Here is a 23,670-nt window from a genome sequence, read left to right on the forward strand (position 1 = left end):
GACGGATAATAAATTTAATTGATTTGGCCAAAAAACATAATATCCCGTCAATGGTATTAAGTCTAGACGCAGAGAAAGCCTTTGATCGAATAGATTGGCCCTATCTTAGAAAGACGCTGGGAGAATTTGGCTTTGAGGGACGCCTGCTAGAAGCAATATTAGCGCTGTACAAGGGGCCCACAGCGAGAGTACGACATCAGGGCTTTGCATCTGAGCAATTTAATATCCATAGTGGGACAAGACAGGGTTGTCCCCTGTCACCGCTGCAATTCGCCCTATGCATAGAACCCCTAGCAGCACGCTTTAGGTTATGCCCAGATATTTCAGGAGTAGCAGTAAAAGACCAGACACATAAGGTGGCGTTATATGCAGATAACGTGATCCTGACGTTATCAAAACCTCTTACCTCCCTGCCCAGTGTCTTCAAGATCCTAGGGAAATTTAATCAAATTTCAGGGTTCAAAATCAATCAGACTAAATCAGAAGCCCTCAATATAAACCTATCGAAACAGGTGGAAAAATTAATAGATCTGAACTTTAATTTCAAATGGCAAGCCTCCTCTATCAAATATTTAGGGGTATATATCACCAACGATTATAATTTCTTATATACTGTAATGCTAATTATCCTAAATTGCTCAAGACACTGAGAGAGGATCTCAGGGTATGGGCGGGTTACGGCATCTCCTGGTTTGGGAGAATTCATAGTGTAAAAATGAATCTCCTCCCAAGAGTTCTCTATTTGTGTCAAACCCTATCAATACCCATAATTAAAGCTGACATCCTCTCACTGCAGTCACAAATCATACAATTTATTTGGAATAAAAAAAGCCCAAGAATTGCGAGGGGCATCTTAAAGAGGCCAACAACGAAAGGGGGTTTAACGGTGTGACGATAGCCTGTCACAGGTATTAAGGTTACACAAATCACTGGGTTGAACTGAACGAGGCTTAGATATAATAAAGTATATTTATTCCTTTGGATAGGTGAACACACGAAATAATACAGTAACAGACAAGAAGTACACTTACTTTGGGGATGGGGGATGAGAAGTATGAAGCATAGCAATTCTCTCGCAATCAGGTAACAATCAGATGATATCAGAAGACAAAGGATAAAGGATGAACAACAGTTTATAAACCTTTTGTGCCCTATCCTTAACATTGAGTACAGTGGATTGGTCTTCAATTAACTCTAGCCACTCATTAACGTGGGAACACAATTTGATACATGCCCCCCTGCTAGCTGGTACATGCGCAGTAGAGCTCTGGGGTCTCATTTCTGTAACCCTCCTCTGCATCAGGAATGCCAGGTAGTCTACCAGATTGGATTCCTGGCAGGATATGCTTTTGTTGTGAGGTGTGAAATGGAACACTTGAAGACTGCTCTGGTTTGAGTAATCTCCGCCCTCATGCAAATAGTGGAGGTGACAAAATCCTTTGAAACATACTTAAGTCCTAGACATTGGGTCGCCTTTCTGGCCATATGCTACCCTGGTATGCAAAGGAATTTCCTCTGGGTTTTACCCATACCTTGGAACACAGTATGAAAGATAAAACATAATCATATTAAAATATCCGGTTCCGTTGGGTCCAGCAGGTCCAAACTCCCCAGTTCTCAATGCCGGAACTGGGACACCCTATGGTCCAATTTGCGACTTGCTACGACCTTCGGAACCGGAGATACACAAATACACTTAAAACCGTTTCACATTTTAATACAAAAATATCCGCTGTAAATTAAATCACGGTTTTTCACTAAATCCCCATTGAAAACAACGGGTTCCGCCACCATAGACTTTCAATGGCATACCACCGCCGTTGGCGGCTATGGGAATCTGGCGCCATAGACTTTCAACGGGGCGACGCCGCCGTTGAAGTCAATGGGGGTTTTCCGCCATAGCCGGTCAATGGGGTTTGGCCGCCATTGGAGTCTATGGGAAAAGTCCCGAACTTTCAAGGGGGTCCATACTCCGTCGGGTTGGTCCAAGAGGGTCAAGGAGGGTTCTGCAGCGATGCCGGAGCAGTGACTACAGATACCCCAAACCCTGATCCTCTGGGCCCTCCGGAACCGGAGCTATGGATTACCAAATATCAGCTTTTGACACTTAGCCGTTTTCCTGAGCCGTTTCTGCCGCCGCCATTGGAACCTATGGCGCGACCCGCTCTTCTCAGTTCGACCCTTATCGGGGGTCCAGGATACGGGGACCCGGTTGTGGTCGAGTGGGGGGAGGTCTAGGAACTAGGGGCAGAAAGAATTTTATTTCTAGGTGCTCTAGAACTGTTTATTCCCACGCCACTTGTCGTTGAACTTGACTTGTTAAGTGATCAAAGCTCTCCTATTGAAAATGTATCCGCTTTGCGGTTAAGCGGTTTGGACGGCAGCCAACTCGTTCCTGGAAAGCTCTTTTGAGGATTCTCTATTGAAGTCAATGGGCCCATTGACTTACAATGGGAAACCGCCGCGCTTCCTCTCGGACGCCATCTGCTGGTCTTCTCAGGAAACAGGACTCAACAGCAAGATTCGCCATTGAAACACATAGAGCCTCAATGGCGGCCTATGGGAGCCTGCAAAATGGTGACTGAAAAGGCGGGAAAATTACACAAAGGGCTATAATCACTAAACAACTATTAACCCTTGTGCTCCCGGATGGATCCTAGTGTGTGTGTGATGCAGACACTGATTAAACCAGATGTTATAATAAAACAGGGGAACAGGGGAATACACATTTACATGTCATAACAAGGGTTAAATCACATTTCTGGACCTCAGCCCAGTTAACCCCTTGTCTCCCTGGTGAGGTCAGGGGATGGCCAAATGGGGTGTAACCTCTTTAATACCGGGCCACCACCTCTCTCCCTCTACAAATGGTACCTTGCTTGTTGGCATATTACAAAGCGGCTCAATTGTGTCAAATTGTCCAGTGGCACTCAGACCCAAGCAAGCGGAGATGGGTGGCGCTGGAGATGGAGTGCTGTGCACCAGTAGCGTTGCACAATTTAATTTGGCTTTCCAAAAGATGCTGGATTACAGCAAAAATGCCGCTGCGGTCAGTGGCGAACTCGTTGGCGGTTTGGGAGACTGTTAAATTTCGCTATAATCTAACAAATAAAGACTCTTTCATGACCCCGCTGGTGTGGAATCCAGATTTCGTTCCGGGGATGTCTGGCAATAATTTTGTTCTATGGATACAGGCGGGATATAACCGGTTAAAAGATCTGGAGGGGAGAAAATATATCAAAACGTTTGAGAAGATCAAAGCAGAAAAAAATATACCAAACTCTGAATTCTTTAGGTTTCTCCAGATCAGGGCCTTTTATAAGAAATCTCCAATCAGACCGGCAAGGACAAATTTTGAACAGCTGTGCTCCAGAGATACGGACACGAGGGGACTAACATCTAGGATGTACAGGGAAGTAGTCTGTCCTGAGACGGCTGACGAACCACGACTAAAATATATGAGACAGTGGGAAACAGTTTTAGGGGAGACTTTAGAGGACGAAAACTGGGACCGGATCCTGCAGGCGGCAGCTAAGAGCTCAATCTGCACAACGTTAAAGGAGAACGCATACAAAATCCTCATGAGTTGGTACCATACCCCACTAAAACTATCCAAATTTGTCAGGGGTTACTCCCCGCTCTGGCAAAACGGTGCGGGGAGATCGCTGACTTAAGACACATGCTATGGTCTTGCCCGAAAGTGGTCCCGATTTGGGAACATATTAGAGAATGGCTTCAAAAGATACTCCAGTTTGAGATACCCCTGGATCCGTGGTTGTTCCTTGTGGGCAGACGGATGCAGGGAGTGTCGAATGCGACACACAAATTGGTTGCGCATTTTGCAACCGCCACGAGATGTGAGATCGCAGCATTGTGGAAACAAGCTGAATTACCAATAATCCCCAAAATTAGGAATAGAATTTTGCATGTCTGCCAGATGGAGCAGTTGACTAGTTGGGTCAACGACACTGGCCCAAATTTTGTAAAAGTCTGGGCGCCATGGCTCGCCCAGACAGACATCCCGGGGATCAGGGCCGACACAATCTTGCATTAATAGAATAGATGCGTTCTCCTCTAACACAACAGGATCCAGGACCACATAATAAAGAGACAGGTAGGTCCTTCCCCATAGATAGAAGACGGTCATCCAAAGAGCTGGAGTAGCTGAACCAGATTTCTGAGGCACGAAAGAAAGCAAACACGCAAACCAGGGTTGCTCCCTCCTCCCCCGCCCCCATTCCAACCCCCCCCCCCCCCGTTGTGTCTCCCACGGTCCTGTCCTTGTTAGGTAAGTCACGTTCGTCTTAACTGAGGTGTATATGTAGTCTGTCATGTTAGTTAAATGTCTAAATGTTGCCCCAGACAAAATGGGGATGTTCAGTTAATTCATATTGTGGTACTATGCATTGGTTTGTGACAAAATGTAAGACTTGTTAAACCTAATAAAAATGAAAGTTGAAAAAAAAAGGCAGGAGGAAGACAGGACGATAATTAGAGAGATAGGTAGGGTCAAGCTTTCTGTTTTTGAGTAAGGTTATAACTGTTGCATGCTTGAAGGAGGAGGGAAAGGTACTAGAGCTGAGGAGGAGTGGCAAATATGTGTAAATGTAGAGATTAGAGTAGGAGCAAGAGGTTTGAGGAGATGGGAGGGAATGGGGTTAAGGCTGCGGACAGACAGGGAGCGGACGCGCTAGCGCTCATGCGCTGCACCCTGTCGGCCAGGCGATTCGTGCCCGGCTAGGTGCACGCTCGGCTGGGGGCCCAGGATGATGTCACCCTCATTGGGCGAACCGCTTCCGAGCAGCAAAATCAAATTTGCTTGCTCTGCAAGCATCTAAGCGCCGAGCATGCGCAGGCGCTCGCTCACGCTGGCCACACACATTGCCTCAATGTGTTTCAGAGCGGCCAGCGTGAACGCGTTCGCCCGCTCAGCGCCACCCTGTCCGAGGCCCAAGAGGGAGAAGAGATCAGCAGTGACACATCCTCCTTTGTGACTGATGAAAAAGAGTCGAGGACGGCAGGAGGAGAGTTGGGGAGAGTTGTAGAATGTGAGGAGGAGACAGAGGGGATGTCTTGGCTAATAGAATACACCTTTGTCTTGAAATAGTCAGCAAAGACCTGAGGTGAAACAGAGGAAGAAAAACAGGTAACAGATGGTGCTCTTGAGTAGGGAATCAAAGACAGAGAAGAGTGTGCGTGAGTTAGACTTGTGAGTGTTGTTTGGGGATGAAAAGTAGGGTTGTTTAGCCTGAGAGAGGGCAGAGTTAAAACAGGATTGGATAAATTTGTAGTGAAGGAAGTCTGCGAGTGTGAGATTTATTCCAGAGGCGTTCAGAGGAACGAGTGCAGGAACACAGCATTCGCGTGGGGGAATTTAGCCAGGGTCTGGGGTTAGAAGGGCGAGAACGGCAGAGAAAGAGGGGCATGTATATCAAGAGAGGAGGATATAGCAGAGTTGTAGTTCCTGACCGCGTATGTGTGTATGTAACTCCCCTCCAAAAGGGTTACTTGCAGGTTAGTGTAGGTTGGTCCCCCATCCTATGTTACCATAAAGATTCCAACATCACAAGACAGTATTTAGGATAGGGAGAAGGCTCTAGAGAGCAGGTTCCTGAAGGATACGAGGAGAGGAGCCTCGGGGAGAGGAGATGGGGATAGACTCATAAATTAGTAGCACAGACCAGACCCCCTTTTATTATGTTTTACAGAGGGACAGTGCCCTTTAAGTTAGGATCCCAGAAGAAGGCTGATGGAGTCTGTCAATGGAGACGCACTTAATAACACATTTATATTTTGTGGGTCCCAATTGAGCAAGACAAGCTGAGCAAAATAAACTGAGATTTATTCCCTTGATAGGCAAACACACGACAACTGCAGAATACACTTAATAATTACACTTACGGCTATAGGAACAGGGGATAATGTCCAGAAAGGTGCAAAGCACCAGAAGATTGTCTTTTAAAATGTAGTTATTTTGCAAATTGCCAAATAAATAGCCAGTCCAATCCTTCTGTGAAAGTGCAAAGTCTTTTCTGGTTCTTTGGGGTTCGTTCTGGAATCCCCAGGGCTAACGAAATCCTGAAGCAGGGCAAGTTTCCTTGTTGCGATGTTTTTTAACCCTTTTCCTTCTGGAATCGTAGCCACTGTACTTAGGTCTTATCCGCTTGAAGAAATCAGGTAACAACAGCAACAACAACAGCAGGAACAACAACACAGGAACAACAACAGCAGGAGCAACAACAGCAACAACACAGGAATGAGGGGTACAGGCCTTTTTAAGGACAAGGACCTGTGAAGGATTACATTAGCCTCATCCCATTGGCAAGGAATTATCTCCCTCCTATCAGAACCTGCCAGGTCACATGAGCAAATCCTACAGCCAGCCCAGGTAACTCTGAGCATGCTCAGTAAGCAGCTTGGTAGCACTGCTAAGTAAAAAGGGGCCACTCATTTCTGGGGACGCAATGTCTGGAGTTGGGTCCCAAGGTGTGAAATATCTAGGATGAGTAACAGGATCTGCTACTCAGAAACATCCTGATTAAGTGACACTGTAAGACTCTGGGGTCTTTCATCCCGTAGACATATAGGCATCTCCCCAACAGGGGGCTCATGTATGCATAACATTTGTTCCTTAATGCATTACAAAGGCAGGCAGAAAAAAATAGCATCCTGCCGGTACATTTTAAAACTGCAACAGAAAGGCACTTCATCAAAAATATATGTTTCCCTTATGACAAAGTTATATTTTTAATATGTGTGTGCTTGGGGGGTTACACTGAGGCTGCACACCAAAAATCAGGGTGCTGGCTCACTCTGTTCCTAAATTAGCAGTCTTAATGGAACGGCCCCTGTTATTCAGCACTGCAGGTAGGGACTAGCCTGCAAAAAGGGGACAACAATGCATATAGGGGAAAATGGTACATGGGAACAGCATATAAAATTAACCCCTTCATCCCCAATACGAAATAGGGGTAACCAGCCGAGCACACTGCCTTTATTAATGCGCTGATTACCCCCATTTTTGCCACACCTCCCTGTGACGATAGCCTCCACAGGTGCATTAATAGTTTATTCCTTAGGATAGGTGAACACATGAATAATACAGTAACAGACAAGAAGTACACTTACTTAGGGGTTGGGGAATGAGAAGTTTGATGTAGCATTTCTCTTCAGCAATCAGGTAATCATCAGATGATAAATTGAAGACTAACCACGAACTAACCAACAACGAAGACAAAGGATATATGGGGAACAGCAGTTTATATACCTTTTCTCCCTCTATCCTTAACTTTAAGTACCTGTGATTGGCTTCCCATTATCTCCAGCCAATCTTTGATGGGGGAACACATTTGAGGACAGTCCCCCTGCTAGCTGGCACATGCGCAGTAGAACTCTGGGGTCTCATTTCTGTAACCCCCCATAGGCAAATGGAATGCCAGCCAGTCTACCCATCTGGATCTCTAGCAAGATAACCTTTGTTGAAAGGTGATAACTGGGACACTTGGAGACTGCTCTGGTTTGAGCCTCCTCCGCCCTTAAATCATCAGGGAGGGTGACAAGACCCTTTGCACAACACTTAAATCCCAGACATTGGGGCACCTCTGGGGCCATCTGCTATCCTGGTGGACAAAGGAATTTCCTCTGAGTCTTTGTCCATACCTTGGGACACAGTGTAAAACATAAAACATAAACGTATTAAAATATCCGGTTCTATTGGGTCTAGCAGAACCAAACTTCCCAGTTCTCATGGCCGGAACTGGGACACCATATGATCCAAAAAGCGACTTGCTATGACCTATGGAACCGGAGTTACACAAATGCACATTAAATCATTTTTCATTTTAATACAAAAATCTCAGCTAAAAAAGAAATCTCAGCTTTTCACTAAATCCCCATTGAAAACAACAGGCTTCTCCGCCATAGACTTTCAATGGTAAATTGCCGCCATTGAGGTCAAGGGGTTTCTCCGCCATTGAAGTCTATGGGAAAAGTCCCGAACCTTCAAGGGGGTCCATACTCCGTCGGGTTGGTCCAGGAGGGTCAAGGATGGTTCTGCAGTGATGCCGGAGCAGTGACTGCAGACACCCCAAACCTCGATCCGCTGGGCCCTCCGGAACCAGAGATATGGAGTACCAAAATACAGCATTTCACACTTAGTCATTTTTCTGAGCCGTTTCTGCCACCGCCGGCAAAGCCTATGGCGCGACTCGTTCTTCTCGGTTCGACCCTTATCGGGGGTCCAGGATTTGGGGCCTCGGTTGTGGTCGAGTGGGGGGACGCCTAGGGACTAGGGGCAAAAAGAATTTATTCCTAGGGGCCCTAGAACTGTTTATTCCCATGTCACTTGACGTTGACCTTGACTTGTAAGTGATCAAAGCTCTCCTATTGAAAATGTATCCGCTTTGCGGTTTGCGGTCTGGACGGCAGCCAACTTGTTCTTCGAAAGTTACCTCGAGGAACCTCCATTGAAGTCGATGGGCCCATTGACTTTCAATGGGAAACCGCCGCTCTCCCTCTCGGACGCCACCTGCTGGTCTTTACAGGAAACAGGACTAAAACAACAAGATTCTCCATTAGAATGCATGGAGCCCTAATGGTGGCCAATGGGGACCTGAAAAATGGTGCCTGAAAAGGCGGGAAAACTTCAGAAAGAGCTATAATCATTAAAGGACTATTAACCCTTGTGCTCCCGGATGGATTCTAGCGTGTGTGTGATGCAGACACTGAGTAAACCAGACATTACAATGTAACAAGGGAACAGGGGAATACACATGTACATGTCATTACAGGGGTTAAATCACTGTTCTGGGTCTTAGCCCAGTTAACCCTTTGACTCCCGGGTGAGGTCAGGGGATGGCCAAATGGGGTGTAACCCCTTTAATCCTGGGCCACCCCCTTTCTCCCTCTACACTCCCCCACTCAAAGCCCAAGGTTTGCCCTGGCCACCTCCTCTGGTGGTTGGGCTTACCGGAGGGTTTCTGAAGTCATTAGGTCTTGGGGATTGTCCTGCCAGGAGAGGCCATCAGCATTCCCATGCTCACTGCCTTCCTGGTGCTGTATGGTGATATCAAACTCCTGCCAGGCAAGGCTCCCTCGCAATAGCTTGGCATTCTCTCCCGACACCCGCTGAACCCAATTTAGGGGGTTATGGTCAGTGATAACAGTGAAGGTTCTGCCATAAAGAGAGTGCTGTAGCTTCTTTAGAGCCCATACTATGGCCAGACACTCCTTCTCAATAGTGGCATATGCCCCTTCTCTGGGCAGCAGCTTGCGGCCCAGATACATAATTGGAGGTTCCCTGACCTCCTCCCCCACCTGACTGAGCACAGCACCAATGCCAAAGTCTGAGGCATCAGTCTGCACCAGAAACTTCTTGGAATAATCTGGAGCAGCCAGAATGGGTGCAGTCTTCAAAGCCTGAAATGCTTTTTCCCAGGCTGGAGACCAGACTACCAGCACAGACAGTCTCTTCTGGGTCAAATCAGTCAGAGGGTCAGTCCCACTAATGGGCTGTGAGGTAACCTGCCTACAGTAACTAGAGGGCACTAGAGAAATCTGACGCCTGCCACGCACCCTGTGCCCTAGAGGCAATAGCTCTGCCCTCTCTACTGAACACTGAGTGGGTATAATAGCAAGCCCTGTCTCCCTAACCCTGGCTAGCACTGCTGCTACCTGTCCTGGGTACAAACCCCAGATCTGCCTGAAGCCAACGATCCTCTCCCGGTATGTCCCTACATACCTCTGCACTCTCTCTAGTGCCCTCCTGACCAGGCGGTGGGAGGTAGCCAGAGCATTCCTCATCCTGAATGGCACCCTGAAAAACTCACAGAGGCCATTCTGAAGGCTGAAGACTGACCCCCCCTTTGCCTTCCTCTCTACACCGTCTTCCACCTCTGCTGAAACTCCATAGGTATTCTTATGCAGAGGATGCAGATCACCTGGGAGCACAGGCTGGTCTGTACTATGTGCCCTGCCCAGCTTGTCTGAGAACAGGACCCTAGGCTGCTCTACCCTAACCCTGGCTTCTGCCCCTGCCTGCTACCTCCCCGGGCCCCTAGCTCAACTAGGACCCCCCTAGGAAACCCTATCCTACCTAAGAGGCCTGGCACTGCCTGAGCTACCTCCTGAAACATGTTCCCCATTCCTGGTAACAGGTTCAGGAGCATCTGCACATAATCACCCGCTTTACCCTCTGGCTGGCAGGTGTCCCAGGGGTGGCCAAAGTCTGCCCCTGCCCCTGCTGCCTCCGGCCAGAGGGAAGGCTGCAACAGCTGGGTTCTCATGTGAGTGACCCCCTGATGCCCGACTAGTGGACTGGGGAAGGCTACCTGCAACACTTGCTGCCTACCCTCCCCAGGTCCCACTAACCGTTTTCTACCTGTCCAGCCCCTGGCTAACCAGGTAGAACCTGGCTCCCTACCCCAGAGCCCGCGGTGCCACAGTCTGTGGTCTGACCCCCCGCTTTCCCAGGACTCGGACGCCCGTAGTCCCATACCTTCTAAGCTGGGGTCAGCTTTCACCGCATCCCTATCTGCTGTCCCTAATTCTAACCACCCACCCTTAGTCTTTAATTCAGGGGTAACAGGGACAGGTAAAGGGAACAGTAAGTCAGTCACTGGTCGCAACTCAGCAGTCTGGCTTACCTGTCTGGTCTCCGCAGAGGCCACTGGAACCGTTGGTCCCAAATGCAGGGGAACAGACGTTGATTCTGCTGTGATTCCTGATGACAGGCTCTTAGGAATCGCTGCAAAAGCAGGCAATTCCGCAGCAACCACACAGATCACAGAGTCCAGCAAGTCCCAGAGATGAGAAACCGGCACGCCACAGGGAGCCTCAGGAAAGAGGACTCCCGGGTGTCGGCGGATCCGCAGTAATACTCGTCTCAGTCTGTGTGGAAGGGCCAAAGGACCAGCCAGGACTCCCTGTAATGGGCCTAGTGTAACCGGGGTAATAGCGATGATTATTCCCAAGCAATAAAGGGGTCCGGGTCCCAGACCTAATTAGAGCAACCTCCATTTGAGTGTTGAGTGGGCACTTCTAGAAACACTGTATCTGTGTATAACTACCAGAGAAATAGTACAACGTTGTCACGTGTGCGTGTGGTGTGTCCCCGTGCCGGGGGACATGAATAAAAGACTGATGCTGTACTATAAAAGCTCCTGGCGCCCATTATTATATATCCTCGCTGCCTCATCGCCCAGCCGCCTGAATCCAGCCCGAGTCACGGTAACCCATGCGGATTAGCCAAACACAGCACAACGATGTGACCGCCCTACAGGCCTGGCAGGGTGGGTTACATAGACCAGTTTTGCCCGATTATAAAGCAACGTTTTTTTTCAATAAAGTTAAGTTGAAAAATACATACTCGCCTTATAATTGGGCCCCGCCCACTTTGCCAGCCAATCAGCAGTGGGATGTATGAGGATGGGATGTATGAGGTAGGAGTGAAACTGAGGACGCTCCGCCTTGGGGACCTGAAGCAGCCATGTTGCTTGTGGCAGGAAACACAAACCGTGCCTGTCCGGTCTGTCCATCTTCCTTCTTTCCAGCTACTACTGAAATGAGTGGGTGCCTTATATTCAGGGTCGGCGTGATGGTGGTGCTATCTGTGCCACTGCACCGAGCCCCGCGGTTACAGAGACCCTGGGCTCTTCCCCACAGCAACGAAACTGAAGCCTCTGCAACTCTCACCTTCTCCTGCGCGATCTCTTGCTATCAGTGGACACTAACAGGAAGAGATCGCGCAGGAGAAGGTGAGAGGCACCGCTGCCCTGCAATTATCCTATAGTCGGCCCTGGGCGACACAGACACTTCTAAGTCTATTAATTGATCATTGATGTGTATTTGAGAGTTAAGTTCAATGTAGCCTGTCAGGGTCGCCCTATAGTTGAGACAGACACACACACACACACACACACACACACACACACACACACACACACACACACACACACACACACACACACACACACACACACACACACACACACACACACACACACACACACACACACACACACACACACACACACACACACACACACACACACACACACACACACACACACGTAGCTGTGAACATGATCTCCCCCACTGAGGAACCCGTGTGTGAAGGAGTCTCAGGAATTTCAAATGATCTATTTTTTTTTTTATTTAGAAAAAACAAAGCGTTAAATAAAAAAACAACTTCACGACACAGGGTCATCCCTTAAGGTTGGAGGAAAGGAGCTTTTACCAGCAACAAAGGAAAGGGATCTTTACAGTAAGGGCAGTTACAGTGTGGGATTCATTACCCATGGAGACTGGGATGGCAGATACAATAGATTTGTTCAAAAAAAGGTTGGACATCTTTTTAGATGGGAAAGGTATACAGGGATATACCAAATAAGTATACATGGGAAGGATGCTGATCCAGGGATTAATCCGATTGCCAATTCTTGGAGTCAGGACGGAATTTATTTTCCCCTTATGAGATGTCATTGGATGATATGACACTGGGGTTTTGTGTTTGCCTTCCTCTGGATCAATAAGTAAGTATAGATATAGGATAAAGTATCTGTCGTCTAAATTGAGCATAGGTTGAACTTGATGGACGTCTGTCTTTTTTCAACCCCATCTACTATGTAACTATGTAACTATGTAACGTGCTAAAAATCCAGAATGAACCCCACTAAAAAATACGATCCAGAATTATAATATACCTAATAATAAATATAATTAATAATTACTGTAGATGTATGATATATAACATTTTATAATAATTATTGATAACGATCCAGAACCCAACACAGACACAAAAGGTGACACTGTAATGTCAGGAACGTTTAAGCTTAAAGTGGCAATCCCCCCTAACTAACCCCCCCCCCCTTATTTATAGGATTGGAGCCGGGGATCCCTGAGATCTGAACCGCACTATTTTCAGCTCCGGAGTCCCCCAGATTCCGAGATACTGGTGAAGTTACCGGTGTTACTTCCTAGTTAATTGGCTGTCCCATAGAAAGCCACAACCAATACCACAGCTTCCTTTTGGCCTGAGATTTGGACGCCATTTTTTTCCCCTGAAGGAGATTTAAACTCAGTATTTCCCCCAGTAAATATCTTGGGAACAGGGGGGAGGGGGAGGAGGAGGGGGAGGGGGATTTTGGGGGGGAGGACCTCGCAGGTAGAAATAGTGGTGTTTAGGTTAGGGGGAGCCCCTGTAAAAAAATGGATGGGGTGAAACAGTTCCAGTTTGACATTGGGGCGACATGCCAGTGCTACCAGGCCTTTCCGGTCAGCACCGTAAGAGTTTCCTGAGCGTTGGCTGAAGTCGAACTTTCTCTTCGGGAAGCCGGTCGGCAATCATCTCCGCGCTCCTCTCCGCCTGCACGGCGAGCCCGGGACACGCCTCCTGCGCACGGCGGATCCCGCCCTGCGTCACGTTGCGGCAGAAGTTGACGTGCAGGGTCTCGAGGCGGGCGACGTGGGCCGGGATGGCGGCCAACGTCTTGTCCGTTACCCCGGAGCAGTTCTCCAGTTTGAGGGCGCGCAGCTGGGGGCAGCGTTGGAGGATCCGGGTGAGACTGGCGTCTGTCACGTGAGCGCAGCCGGACAATGTCAGAGACTTCAGGTTCGGGCATCTGGGGAGTATCAAACATCCGGGGCATTAGGATAGTGGTATCAATGGTTCTGCTCAGACACACTCAGTATAGATCAACTCCAGTCCTCAAGGGCCACAAACAGGTCAGGTTATCAGGATATCCATGCTTCAGCACAGGAGGCTCAGACATTGGCCAACTTCAGTCCTCAAGGGCCACCAGCAGGTTAGGTTTGAAGGATATCCCAGCTTCAGCACAGGTGGCTCAATCTTTGACTGAGCCACCTGTGCTGAAGCAGGGATATCCTACAAACCTGACCTGCTGGTGGCCCTTGAGGACTGAAGTTGGTCACTGCTGGGATAGATGTACAAGCAGAGAAACACCCCAGTGGTATAATAACATTTACGGTTACGCGCAAATATTGTCATGAAACAGAAATACCCATTTCTGCCTTCTCTGTTTCACCCCCCCCTCCCCCTTTTCCTTGGCAGTTCTGCCTGCTAGCTGCACTAGGATGTCACGTTCCTTGCAGTTTCACTCCCAGTGCAGATGGAATGGATACATTATGTTGCCTTTTTTCCTTCCAGTCTGTCACACCCCTGGTTGCCCTGGCAACATCTCCAGTCCTCCAAGATAATGGGCTTTCCCATTCCCCCCTGTCCCTGCTGAAAGTTAGTTTGGCCTGACCCCTATCCCTGTGTCACAAGCAGTACCCAGTGTTTTACTTCCTGACATTGGCAGAGTGAGTACATTCATGTTACACCCCTATGGCAAGGCCAATTCTTTTCACCTGCCCTTAACTACAAAGCACCCACAGAGATACACTTGCAACACAAACATCTTATCCACAAGTGCCTGTTTTTATTGCTGCCTTCCTAAATAAATTGAAGAAAATATACAGGACTTGTTGTACTTTGGAAAGAGGGCTGAGTTGAAGCTAGCTGGGTTCATTCATACCCTAGACATGACACTGGATCCAGAATAGTGAAAAGAAGACTGTGTGTCTTGGGGATACACACAGGAACTGCTACTCACAACCCTTATGCGATACAGAATAGTCTCTGCACCCCAGGACAAGCAAGCAGCTTTACACTGCCAGACAGAGCAGCAGGCTTTATACCAAAGAGCACAGACTTTTTACAGCAAAAGCCTTAGGCCTCGTTCAGGGTGCAGGCTTCGGAGGGAGGGCGTGCTGCCGTGCGAGCTGCCGTGGGACACAAAGTATTCAAATTGAATACTGGTTGTCAGGGTAGCAGCTGCCCTGTCTCCGAAGCCAGGAGTTGACGCTGGCTACAGTTTCAATAAACAAAAAAATCGTATTTTGAAGCTGCAGCAGCGTCACTGGGACCTCGGCAGCCAATGAAATCATTCTTCAGAATGATTTCAAGACTGCAACTTGGATCCCTAACCTCACGTCTGTAGCACCCTCCCCCCCCTCCTCAACTCCTGAAAAAGTCTGCTGGGGATGAACACACATCGCCCAGCAGACTGCCGCCCTCCCTCCCGAACGCCCCCCCCTCCCTCCCGAACGCCCCCCCCCTCCCTCCCGAACGCCCCCCCCCTCCCTCCCGAACGCCCCCCCCCTCCCTCCCGAACGCCCCCCCCCTCCCTCCCGAACGCCCCCCCCCCTCCCTCCCGAACGCCCCCCCCCTCCCTCCCGAACGCCCCCCCCCTCCCTCCCGAACGCCCCCCCTCCCGAACGCCCCTCCCTCCCGAACGCCCCCCCTCCCTCCCGAACGCCCCCCCTCCCTCCCGAACGCCCCCCCTCCCGAACGCCCGCCCTCCAACTCCTGCCTCTGGCACCCTGAACGAGGCCTTACAAACAGCAAGCAGTTTACACTGCACACAGCCTGCAGCACTACAAGATCTTCTTGACAGTGTCTCTCATATCCCCTCTCCCTTCTCTCCTCTAACCTGCACATATTAACCCTTTATATATGTGACAGTGTCTCTCATATCCCCCTCTCCCTTCTCCCCTCTAACCTGCACATATTAACCCTTTATATATGTGAAAGTGTCTCTCATATCCCCCTCTCCCGTCTCCCCTCTAACCTGCACATATTAACCCTTTATATATGTGACAGTGATTCCCATATCCCCCTCTCCCGTCTCCCCTCTAAGCTGCACATATTAACCCTTTATATATGTGACAGTATCTCTCATATCCCCCTCTCCCTTCTCCCCTCTAACCTGCACATATTAACCCTTTATATATGTGACAGTGTCTCCCATATCCCCCTCTCCCTTCTCTTCTGTAAGCTGCGCCCATTAACCCTTTATATATGTAGCCCCGGTCCCCCTTGGGCTCCCCTAGCCCTTACCTCCGTTGCAGGGGCACATGGCGGCCGCAGGGAAGTGTGCGGGCACCCCGACGAGCACCAGTGCTGCGACAGGGGGCGCGGTACTGCCAGAGCGTTGCGGCGGCGCGTGACAGGCGAGCGCATCGCCGGAAGCTGCGGCTGCTCCCTTTGCAGGGCGCCGCCATGTTAGGATTGGTCGCGCATGCGCAATGGGAGTTAGCACATGCGCAGATTCCTCAGAGTGCGGCGGCCAATAGGGAAGGCTCTAAGCGGGGACTACAAGTCCCATGGGCCTTAGGAGCCTGATACACGTGGCCCATAGCAGCCAATAGCGCGACTGGATTCTCCTGCTCAGAGTTGGATACATTTTGCGTGCTCAGCCCACGCTAGCCAGTCGGTTCTGGGACAGGATAGGGGTAAGAGGTATGTGTGCCGGGGTCAGTGACCCTCTGCACTAGGACAGATTCCCCCTAGGCCCCGACTCCCCTCAGCTTGTGGTTGCTGCAGGGACCGGCCCATAGTATAGGGACACGGGCCCCTGTAGTACCATAATGACTGAGGGACACAGACAGGACACGGCTGTCTCCTGCTCAACGGTGTCTGGGACCAGACACCATACAAAGACAATTATAAGGTGGTACCATCGACGTGGGACCCACCCAACTAGAGGCGGAGGCTTTGCGGGTTGCAGTACTGGGTACTGGGTCTGTGGATCCCATCCCTCTCAAGACCAAGCCAGCACGCCCTGGTGTGGGCACACCCGGCAGGTACCTTCCCCACGTGCACCAACATACACTGTACAGTGACGGCGCTGATCACGCCTAAGGGGTGGGGGTTATAACCTTGGGGACACTTATGTGGTAGAGTGCCCGAGGGCCTCATCAGGTACTACTGTGGGGACATTGGTGGGCGGGTTACAGCCGTGCGTGGCAAGTGGGTAGCTGTAACCTGTAGCCAATATATAGATATAAGTTACTATCAGTAAACTGTTATTCTGTGTTACCCTGTGTATTCATTGTGTGAGTGTATGCCTATATATGTATATGGGTCCTGTAACGGGCAAATCCACATAGTAGCATCCGTTACAGGTGGAGGCGCTGACCAAGATTGTTCCAGAATCCACCCCAGGCTCCCTGCAGAGGAGGCTCAGACAGGTAGTGCACCACACATATACATGTGCTACATATATGTGACAGTGTCTCTCATTTCCCCCTCGAAGCTACACATATTAACCCTTTATATATGTGACAGTTTCTCTCATATCCCCCTCTCCCTTCTCCCCTCTAAGCTGCACATATTAACCCTTTATATATGTGACAGTGTCTCCCATATCCCCCTCTCCCGTCTCCCCTCTAAGCTGCACATATTAACCCTTTATGTATGTGACAGTGTCTCCCATATCCCCCTCTCCCGTCTCCCCTCTAAGCTGCACATATTAACCCTTTATATATGTGACCGTTTCTCTCATATCCCCCTCTCCCTTCTCCCCTCTAAGCTGCACATATTAACCCTTTATATATGAGACAGTGTCTCTCATATCCCCCTCTCCCCTCTAAGCTGCACATATTAACCCTTTATGTATGTGACAGTGTCTCCCATATCCCCCTCTCCCTTCTCCCCTCTAAGCTGCACATATTAACCCTTTATATATGTGACCGTTTCTCTCATATCCCCCTCTCCCTTCTCTCCTCTAAGCTGCACATATTAACCCTTTATATATGTGACACTTTCTCATATCCCCCTCTCCCATCTCCCCTCTAAGCTGCACATATTAACCCTTTATATATGTGACAGTGTCTCTCATATCCCCCTCTCCCTTCTCTTCTTAGCTGCACATATTAACCCTTTATATATGTGACAGTATCTCTCATATCCCCCTCTCCCTTCTCTCCTCTAAGCTGCACATATTAACCCTTTATATATGTGACAGTGTCTCTCATATCCCCTCTCCCTTCTCTTCTTAGCTGCACATATAAACCCTTTACGTATGTGACAGTGTCTCCCATATCCCCCTCTCCCTTCTCCCCTCTAAGCTGCACATATTAACCCTTTATATATGTAACAGTATCTCTCATACCCCCCTCTCCCCTCTAAGCTGCACATATTAACCCTTTATATATGTGACAGTCTCTCATATCCCCCTCTCCCGTCTCCCCTCTAAGCTGCACATATTAACCCTTTGTGTATGTGACAGTATCTCTCATATCCCCCTCTCCCGTCTCCCCTCTAAGCTGCACATATTAACCCTTTATATATGTGACAGTGTCTCATATCCCCCTCCTTTCTCTCCTCTAAGCTGCACATATTAACCCTTTATATATGTGACAGTATCTCTCATATCCCCCTCTCCCTTCTCTCCTCTAAGCTGCACATATTAACCCTTTATATATGTGACTGTCTCTCATATCCCCCTCTCCCTTCTCTCCTCTAAGCTGCACATATTAACCCTTTATATATGTGAAAGTTTCTCTCATATCTTCGATTGAGCCACCAATTGAGCCATTTGTGCTGAAGCAGGGATATCTTGAAAACCTGACTTTTTTGGGGGGGGAGGGGTGGTGTGGGGGAAAAGGGGTCTGGAGGATTGGAGTTGAAAGCCCACTGCTGTAGTTCACGCACAGACCAGAACACCGTACGCGAGATGAGGTCTCACCAATGTGGCATGACCCCCCCCCCCCTCCTGATAATAGCTCTCCCTATACAGGGGTCCGTCCCTTACAGTTCCAGCACAATGGGCAGACCCCACGTGGACCGTTCCACACTCACCTGTCTCCGACCCTCTGTAAGAAGTCACTGACTGTGTCCTGGTGCCCCTCGCACATCGATCTCTGCAGCGGCGTTTTCATCCACGCCTCCACGTTGCAGATCTTCACCCGGCTGGAATACCAGCAGATAGAGAGCGATTTCAGAGCCGGGCCCAGAACATAATTCTTTTGGGTCAGCTCGCCCGGGGAGCTGAAATTCAGCCGGGGCCACAGCGTGGGCTCCTCAAACACCCCTCGCAGGGCGGAGCACGCCTGCGCCAGATCTCTCCGGCTGTCTTTATCCAGGAAGGAAAACACGTGCACCAGGCACTCGCGGTTCAGCTGCGTCAGGTGCATGGCGGGGACAAAAAACAAGCAGCCTCGGCAACGCTGGCCTTGGAAGTGGGAGGAAGTCGGTAGATCGCTAATCTGCTGGGGTTTCTGTAATCCGAGCCTGTCTGCCTCCGTTAGAGTGTCAGCTCTTGAGACCAGAATGGTATATGCGCTACCACGTACATTCCCCGTTATCGTTGACAGCGGTTACCTTATTTTGAAGGCTGGAAGGCCAGTGAACCCTACAAATCTTCCTCCGCGGCGTCCGCAATGTCAACAGGAATTGTCCGTGGACGCGGTAAATCGCCGGTATCGGGGTGAGCTCTGGGAGACATGGGTTTACCTCCCAGTATTTGCTCGCACGAGCCCCCTTCCAGGGAACGGTGAAGACTTTGCAGCTGGGACCATCTCCAGATCTCCAGCACACGGACATATATGGCAAAGAGCGGGGTCCGGCCAGAGCAACTGCTGCAAACAGGGTTATTTATGGAAAGTGCTATCAGCCTCGGCTGTGTGGGTCAGGGGGGCAGGTAACCCCCCCCCCCCCCGCTCTGGCATTGAACGGGTTAAATCGGCAGCTTGAAAGTAAAGAAAATAATAAAATAACAAATTAAACAGTTACAGCGAGTGAGCAGCAACACACACACACTCACACACTACACACACTTTCTTGCTTGGGTTGTGTTCCGCTTCCTGGGTGGTTTAAGTACAAAGCCCTAAAACGTAAAACACTTTTAAGGTTTGTTTTTTTGGCCAGTAAAACCTGTCCTGTTACAGTCATTGCAGAAAAATATGATCTTTAAGGAAAATTCCCAATAACAAATCATTGCAAACTAGATCATTTAAGACTGTTTTCCTGCTTTTGGTTCATATTAATCTTTTGGGAAATATATATATTTTTAGGAGGGGGGGAGGGAGGAGAAAAATGACATGATTTTAACCCATTTGGCTCTGTCAGTAAAAAAAAAACCTTAATATTAAAATAAAACTCAACTGGAAAAACAGAATAATGATACAATGATACATTACAGGGTCCGTCCCTCATCGGACCAGCGACCTAATGGCAGTGCCATGTTTAATAGGGTAAATATTGGTAATTCACCAATTTCAAAGCAAATACTGTATATCCAGATGCTTTGTAGGGTTTTGATTATCTTTATCTAACCCCCTTTGGGATAAGACTGTTTGTAATCTCTTCTAAATGAACCATACTGCCAACATTAGCCAAAAGATACAGAAAAACATCAATCAAATAAAGAATTTCTCCGGACCCTCAGAAAATAGCAACTGGAATTCCCAGGAAACCCATAAATGTGTTTGAATTAGCGGGATTGTGGGAGTGAGGCGGCACCTGTCAGTGTCACGGTAACGCAGTGACAGCCTGCGGGACAAGGGTCAGGAACAGATGCGTGTTTATTCAGGAAAAAGACACCTGTGTCCACAAATCAGGAGTATGCCCCGCACACGTGTAACAGAGGTCTCATTCATTTCTATATCCGAGTGTCAGAATATCATTAGGAGGCGCTATAGGGAGAGGCTATATGGGGTAATAGGAAGAGTTATAGGGATGAGCTAAATGGGGTAATAGGAGATATAGGGAGCAGTATATGGGGCAATAGGAGTTATAGGGCGCGGTTAAATGGGGTAATAGGAGTTATAGGGAGCAGTATATGGGGCAATAGGAGTTATAGGGCGCGGTTATATGGGGTAATAGGAGTTATAGGGAGCAGTATATGGGGTAATAGGAGGAGTTATAGGGAGGGGTTATATGGGGTAATAGGAAATATAGGGAGCAGTATATGGGGTAATAAGGAGTTATAGGGAGCGGTTATGTGGGGTAATAGGAGTTATAGGGAGCGGTTATGTGGGGTAATAGGAGTTATAGGTAGTTTATATAGGGTAATAGGAGTTATAGGGAGAGGTTGTATTCTGTGACATCATACCGATGTCTGTCACACCTGGGACTTCCTGTACCATACGTGACAATCACAGTGACAACATGAAGACTTCCTGTTCTACTATTTTTTTTTAATACCCATTAATTCAATATGCTTTACGTTTTACAGAAAAAATAGCCTGACCGTCTAAAACAGTGCAACAAGATATTGTGAAGGGATGTAGTTAGGTCCGGATATAATTGGACACTGACATAATTTTGGCTCTGTACGCCACAACAATGGATTTGAAATGAAACCACCGAGATGCAATAGAAGTGCAGACTTTCAGCTTTAATTCAAGGGGTTGGACAAAAATATCGTATGAAATGTTTAGGAATTGCAACCATTTTCATACACGGTCCCCTTATTTCAGGGGCTCAAATGTAATTGGACAAATTAACACAATCATAAATAAAATGTTAATTTTTAATACTTTGTCGAGAATCCTTTGCATGCAATGACTGATTGAAGTCTGGAACTCATGGACATCACCAAACGCTGGGTTTCCTCCTTTGTGATGCTTTGTCAGGCCTTTACTGCAGCTGTCTTCAGTTGTTGTTTGTCCGTGGGTCTTTCTGCCTTAAGTTTTGTCTTCAGCAAGTGAAATGCATGCTCGATCGGGTTGATATCAGGTGATTGACTCGGCCATTGCCGAATATTCCACTTCTTGCTTAAAAAACTCCTGGGTTGCTTTCGCAGTATGTTTTGGGTCATTGTCCATCTGTAAAGTGAAGCGCCGTCCAATCAACTTCGCTGAATTTGGCTGAATCTGAGCATACAATATATCCCTATACACTTCAGAATTCACCCGGCTTCTGCCTTCTGTCACATCTTCAATAAACACTAGTGACCCAGTGCCATTGTAAGCCATGCATTCCCATGCCATCACATTGCCTCCACCGTGTTTTACAGATTATGTGGTATGCTTCAGATCATGAGCCGTTCCAAGCCTTCTCCATACTTTTTTCTTCCCACAATTCTGGTACAGGTTGATCTTAGTTTCATCTGTCCAAAGAATGCTGTTCCAGAACTGGACTGTTTTTTTTAGATTTTGTTTGGCAAACTCTAATCTGGCCTTTCTAATCTTGAGCTTTATGAATGGTTTGCACCTTGTGGTGAACCCTCTGTATTTGCTCTCGTGAAGTCTTCTCTTTATGGTAGACTTGGATAATGATATGCATACCCCCTGGAGAGTGTTCTTCACTTGGCTGGATGTTGTTAAGGGGGTTTCCTTTACCATGGAAAGGATCCTACGATCATCCACCACTGTTGTCTTCCTTTGACGTCCAGGCATTTTTGTGTTGCAGAGCTCACCAGTGAGTTCTTTTTTTCTCAGAATGTACCAAACTGTTGATTTGGCCACTCTTAATGTTCCTGCTATCTCTCTGATGGATTTTCTTTTTTTGCAGCCTAAGGATGCCCTGTTTCACTTGCATTGAGAGCAACTTTGACCGCATGTTGTGGGTTCACAGCAAAAGCTTCCAAATGCGAATGCCACACCTGGAATCAACTCCAGACCTTTTACCTGCTTAATTGATGATGAAATAACGAAGGAATAGCCCACACCTGTCCATGAAACAGCTTTTGAGTCAATTGTCCAATTACTTTTGGTCCCTTGAAAAAGAGGGGGCTACATATTAAAGAGATGTAATTCCTAAACCCTTCCTCCAATTTGGATGTGAATACCCTCAAATTAAAGCTGATAGACTGCACTTTAAGCCCATATTCATTATTTAACTGTAACTTCAATTTATTTTTGGTACACAGGTACACAAAATAACAAAACTTGTATCAGTGTCCAATTATTTCCGGACCTAACTGTATATATATGTCAATATCAACAATCTTGATGAGTCAAATACAAATGTCACTTGTGGGGAATTGATAACTTCTTAAATCGTATGGTGTGGTCTGATATATAAATACTCAAAATAGGTGGAACACAAACCTACTATAAGTGGTAGCAGGGATAATATGGACAGATTAGACTAGTAAAGCCGGTCTGTCCAGTTCTCCTAACCAATAATAGGTTGTACCATTGAGTATAAAGATGAATGCCCCGTCAGGAATATTGAAGAACCTCCAGATATGGTAGCTACTCACTGCATCATGTGCAGTGTGCAGATTCTTGACTCCATGGCGTGCTCCCATCCTGTAGATAGCAGATATGTAAATCCCAATGAGAGTTGATGGTGCACAGCAAAATAGAAAAAACAGCGCTCAGCACAAAAAAAGATAGATAAAAACAATTTAATGGATGGGTGACATAGGGGCAGATAGTGTGGGCAAGAGAATCACAATCTATCTTTTTGTGCTGAGCTCTATTTTGCTGTGCACCATACCCTCATGGGGATTTCTATATCTGCTTTACATTTTAGATGTAAATAAATAAGGTTTCTTATTTGTTTAATTACTCTGGGTGTTATTATATCGTTCTACGTGTGATTTCTCTCTCTGGATGTTATTATATTTCTCTGTGTTAATTTCACTCAACATATCTCTCTGCGTGTTATTATCCAATTCTGTGTTATTACATCGCTGTCATCGTTATTATGTAGCTCTGCGCGTTATTATATCTCTCTGCGTGTTATTATATCTCTGCGCGTTATTATATCTCTCTGCGTGTTATTATATCATCTCTGCGCGTTATTATATCTCTCTGCGCGTTATACCGCTCTGCACGTTATTATATCTCTCTGCGTATTATTATATCGCTCTGTGTGTTATTATATATCTCTCTGCGCGTTATTATATCTCTCTGCGCGTTATTATATCTCTC

At 47.8% G+C, this 23,670-nt stretch overlaps 1 protein-coding gene across 1 annotated transcript; it reads right to left on the reverse strand.

The window, feature by feature from the left end:
- Positions 1–12,126: 12,126 nt before the first annotated feature.
- Positions 12,127–19,396, reverse strand: FBXL22 (F-box and leucine rich repeat protein 22). The gene is made up of 2 exons (XM_075576094.1): positions 18,644–19,396; positions 12,127–13,619 (listed from the first exon to the last, which is right to left on the reverse strand). The coding sequence occupies exons 1-2, from the start codon at positions 18,976–18,978 to the stop codon at positions 13,274–13,276; spliced, it is 681 nt and encodes a 226-aa protein (XP_075432209.1). The 5' UTR covers positions 18,979–19,396; the 3' UTR covers positions 12,127–13,273.
- Positions 19,397–23,670: the final 4,274 nt, after the last annotated feature.

Source organism: Ascaphus truei, chromosome 18, assembly GCF_040206685.1.
Source record: "Ascaphus truei isolate aAscTru1 chromosome 18, aAscTru1.hap1, whole genome shotgun sequence".
NCBI classification, from domain to species: domain Eukaryota; kingdom Metazoa; phylum Chordata; class Amphibia; order Anura; family Ascaphidae; genus Ascaphus; species Ascaphus truei.

Coding starts and splice junctions, on each gene's coding strand:
- FBXL22 (XM_075576094.1), bottom strand. CDS start 18,978: ATGCACCTGACGCAGCTGAACCGCGAGTGCCTGGTGCACGTGTTTTCC. Junction 13,620..18,643: donor TTACAGAGGGTCGGAGACAG/GTGAGTGTGGAA, acceptor GATACTCCCCAG/ATGCCCGAACCTGAAGTCTC.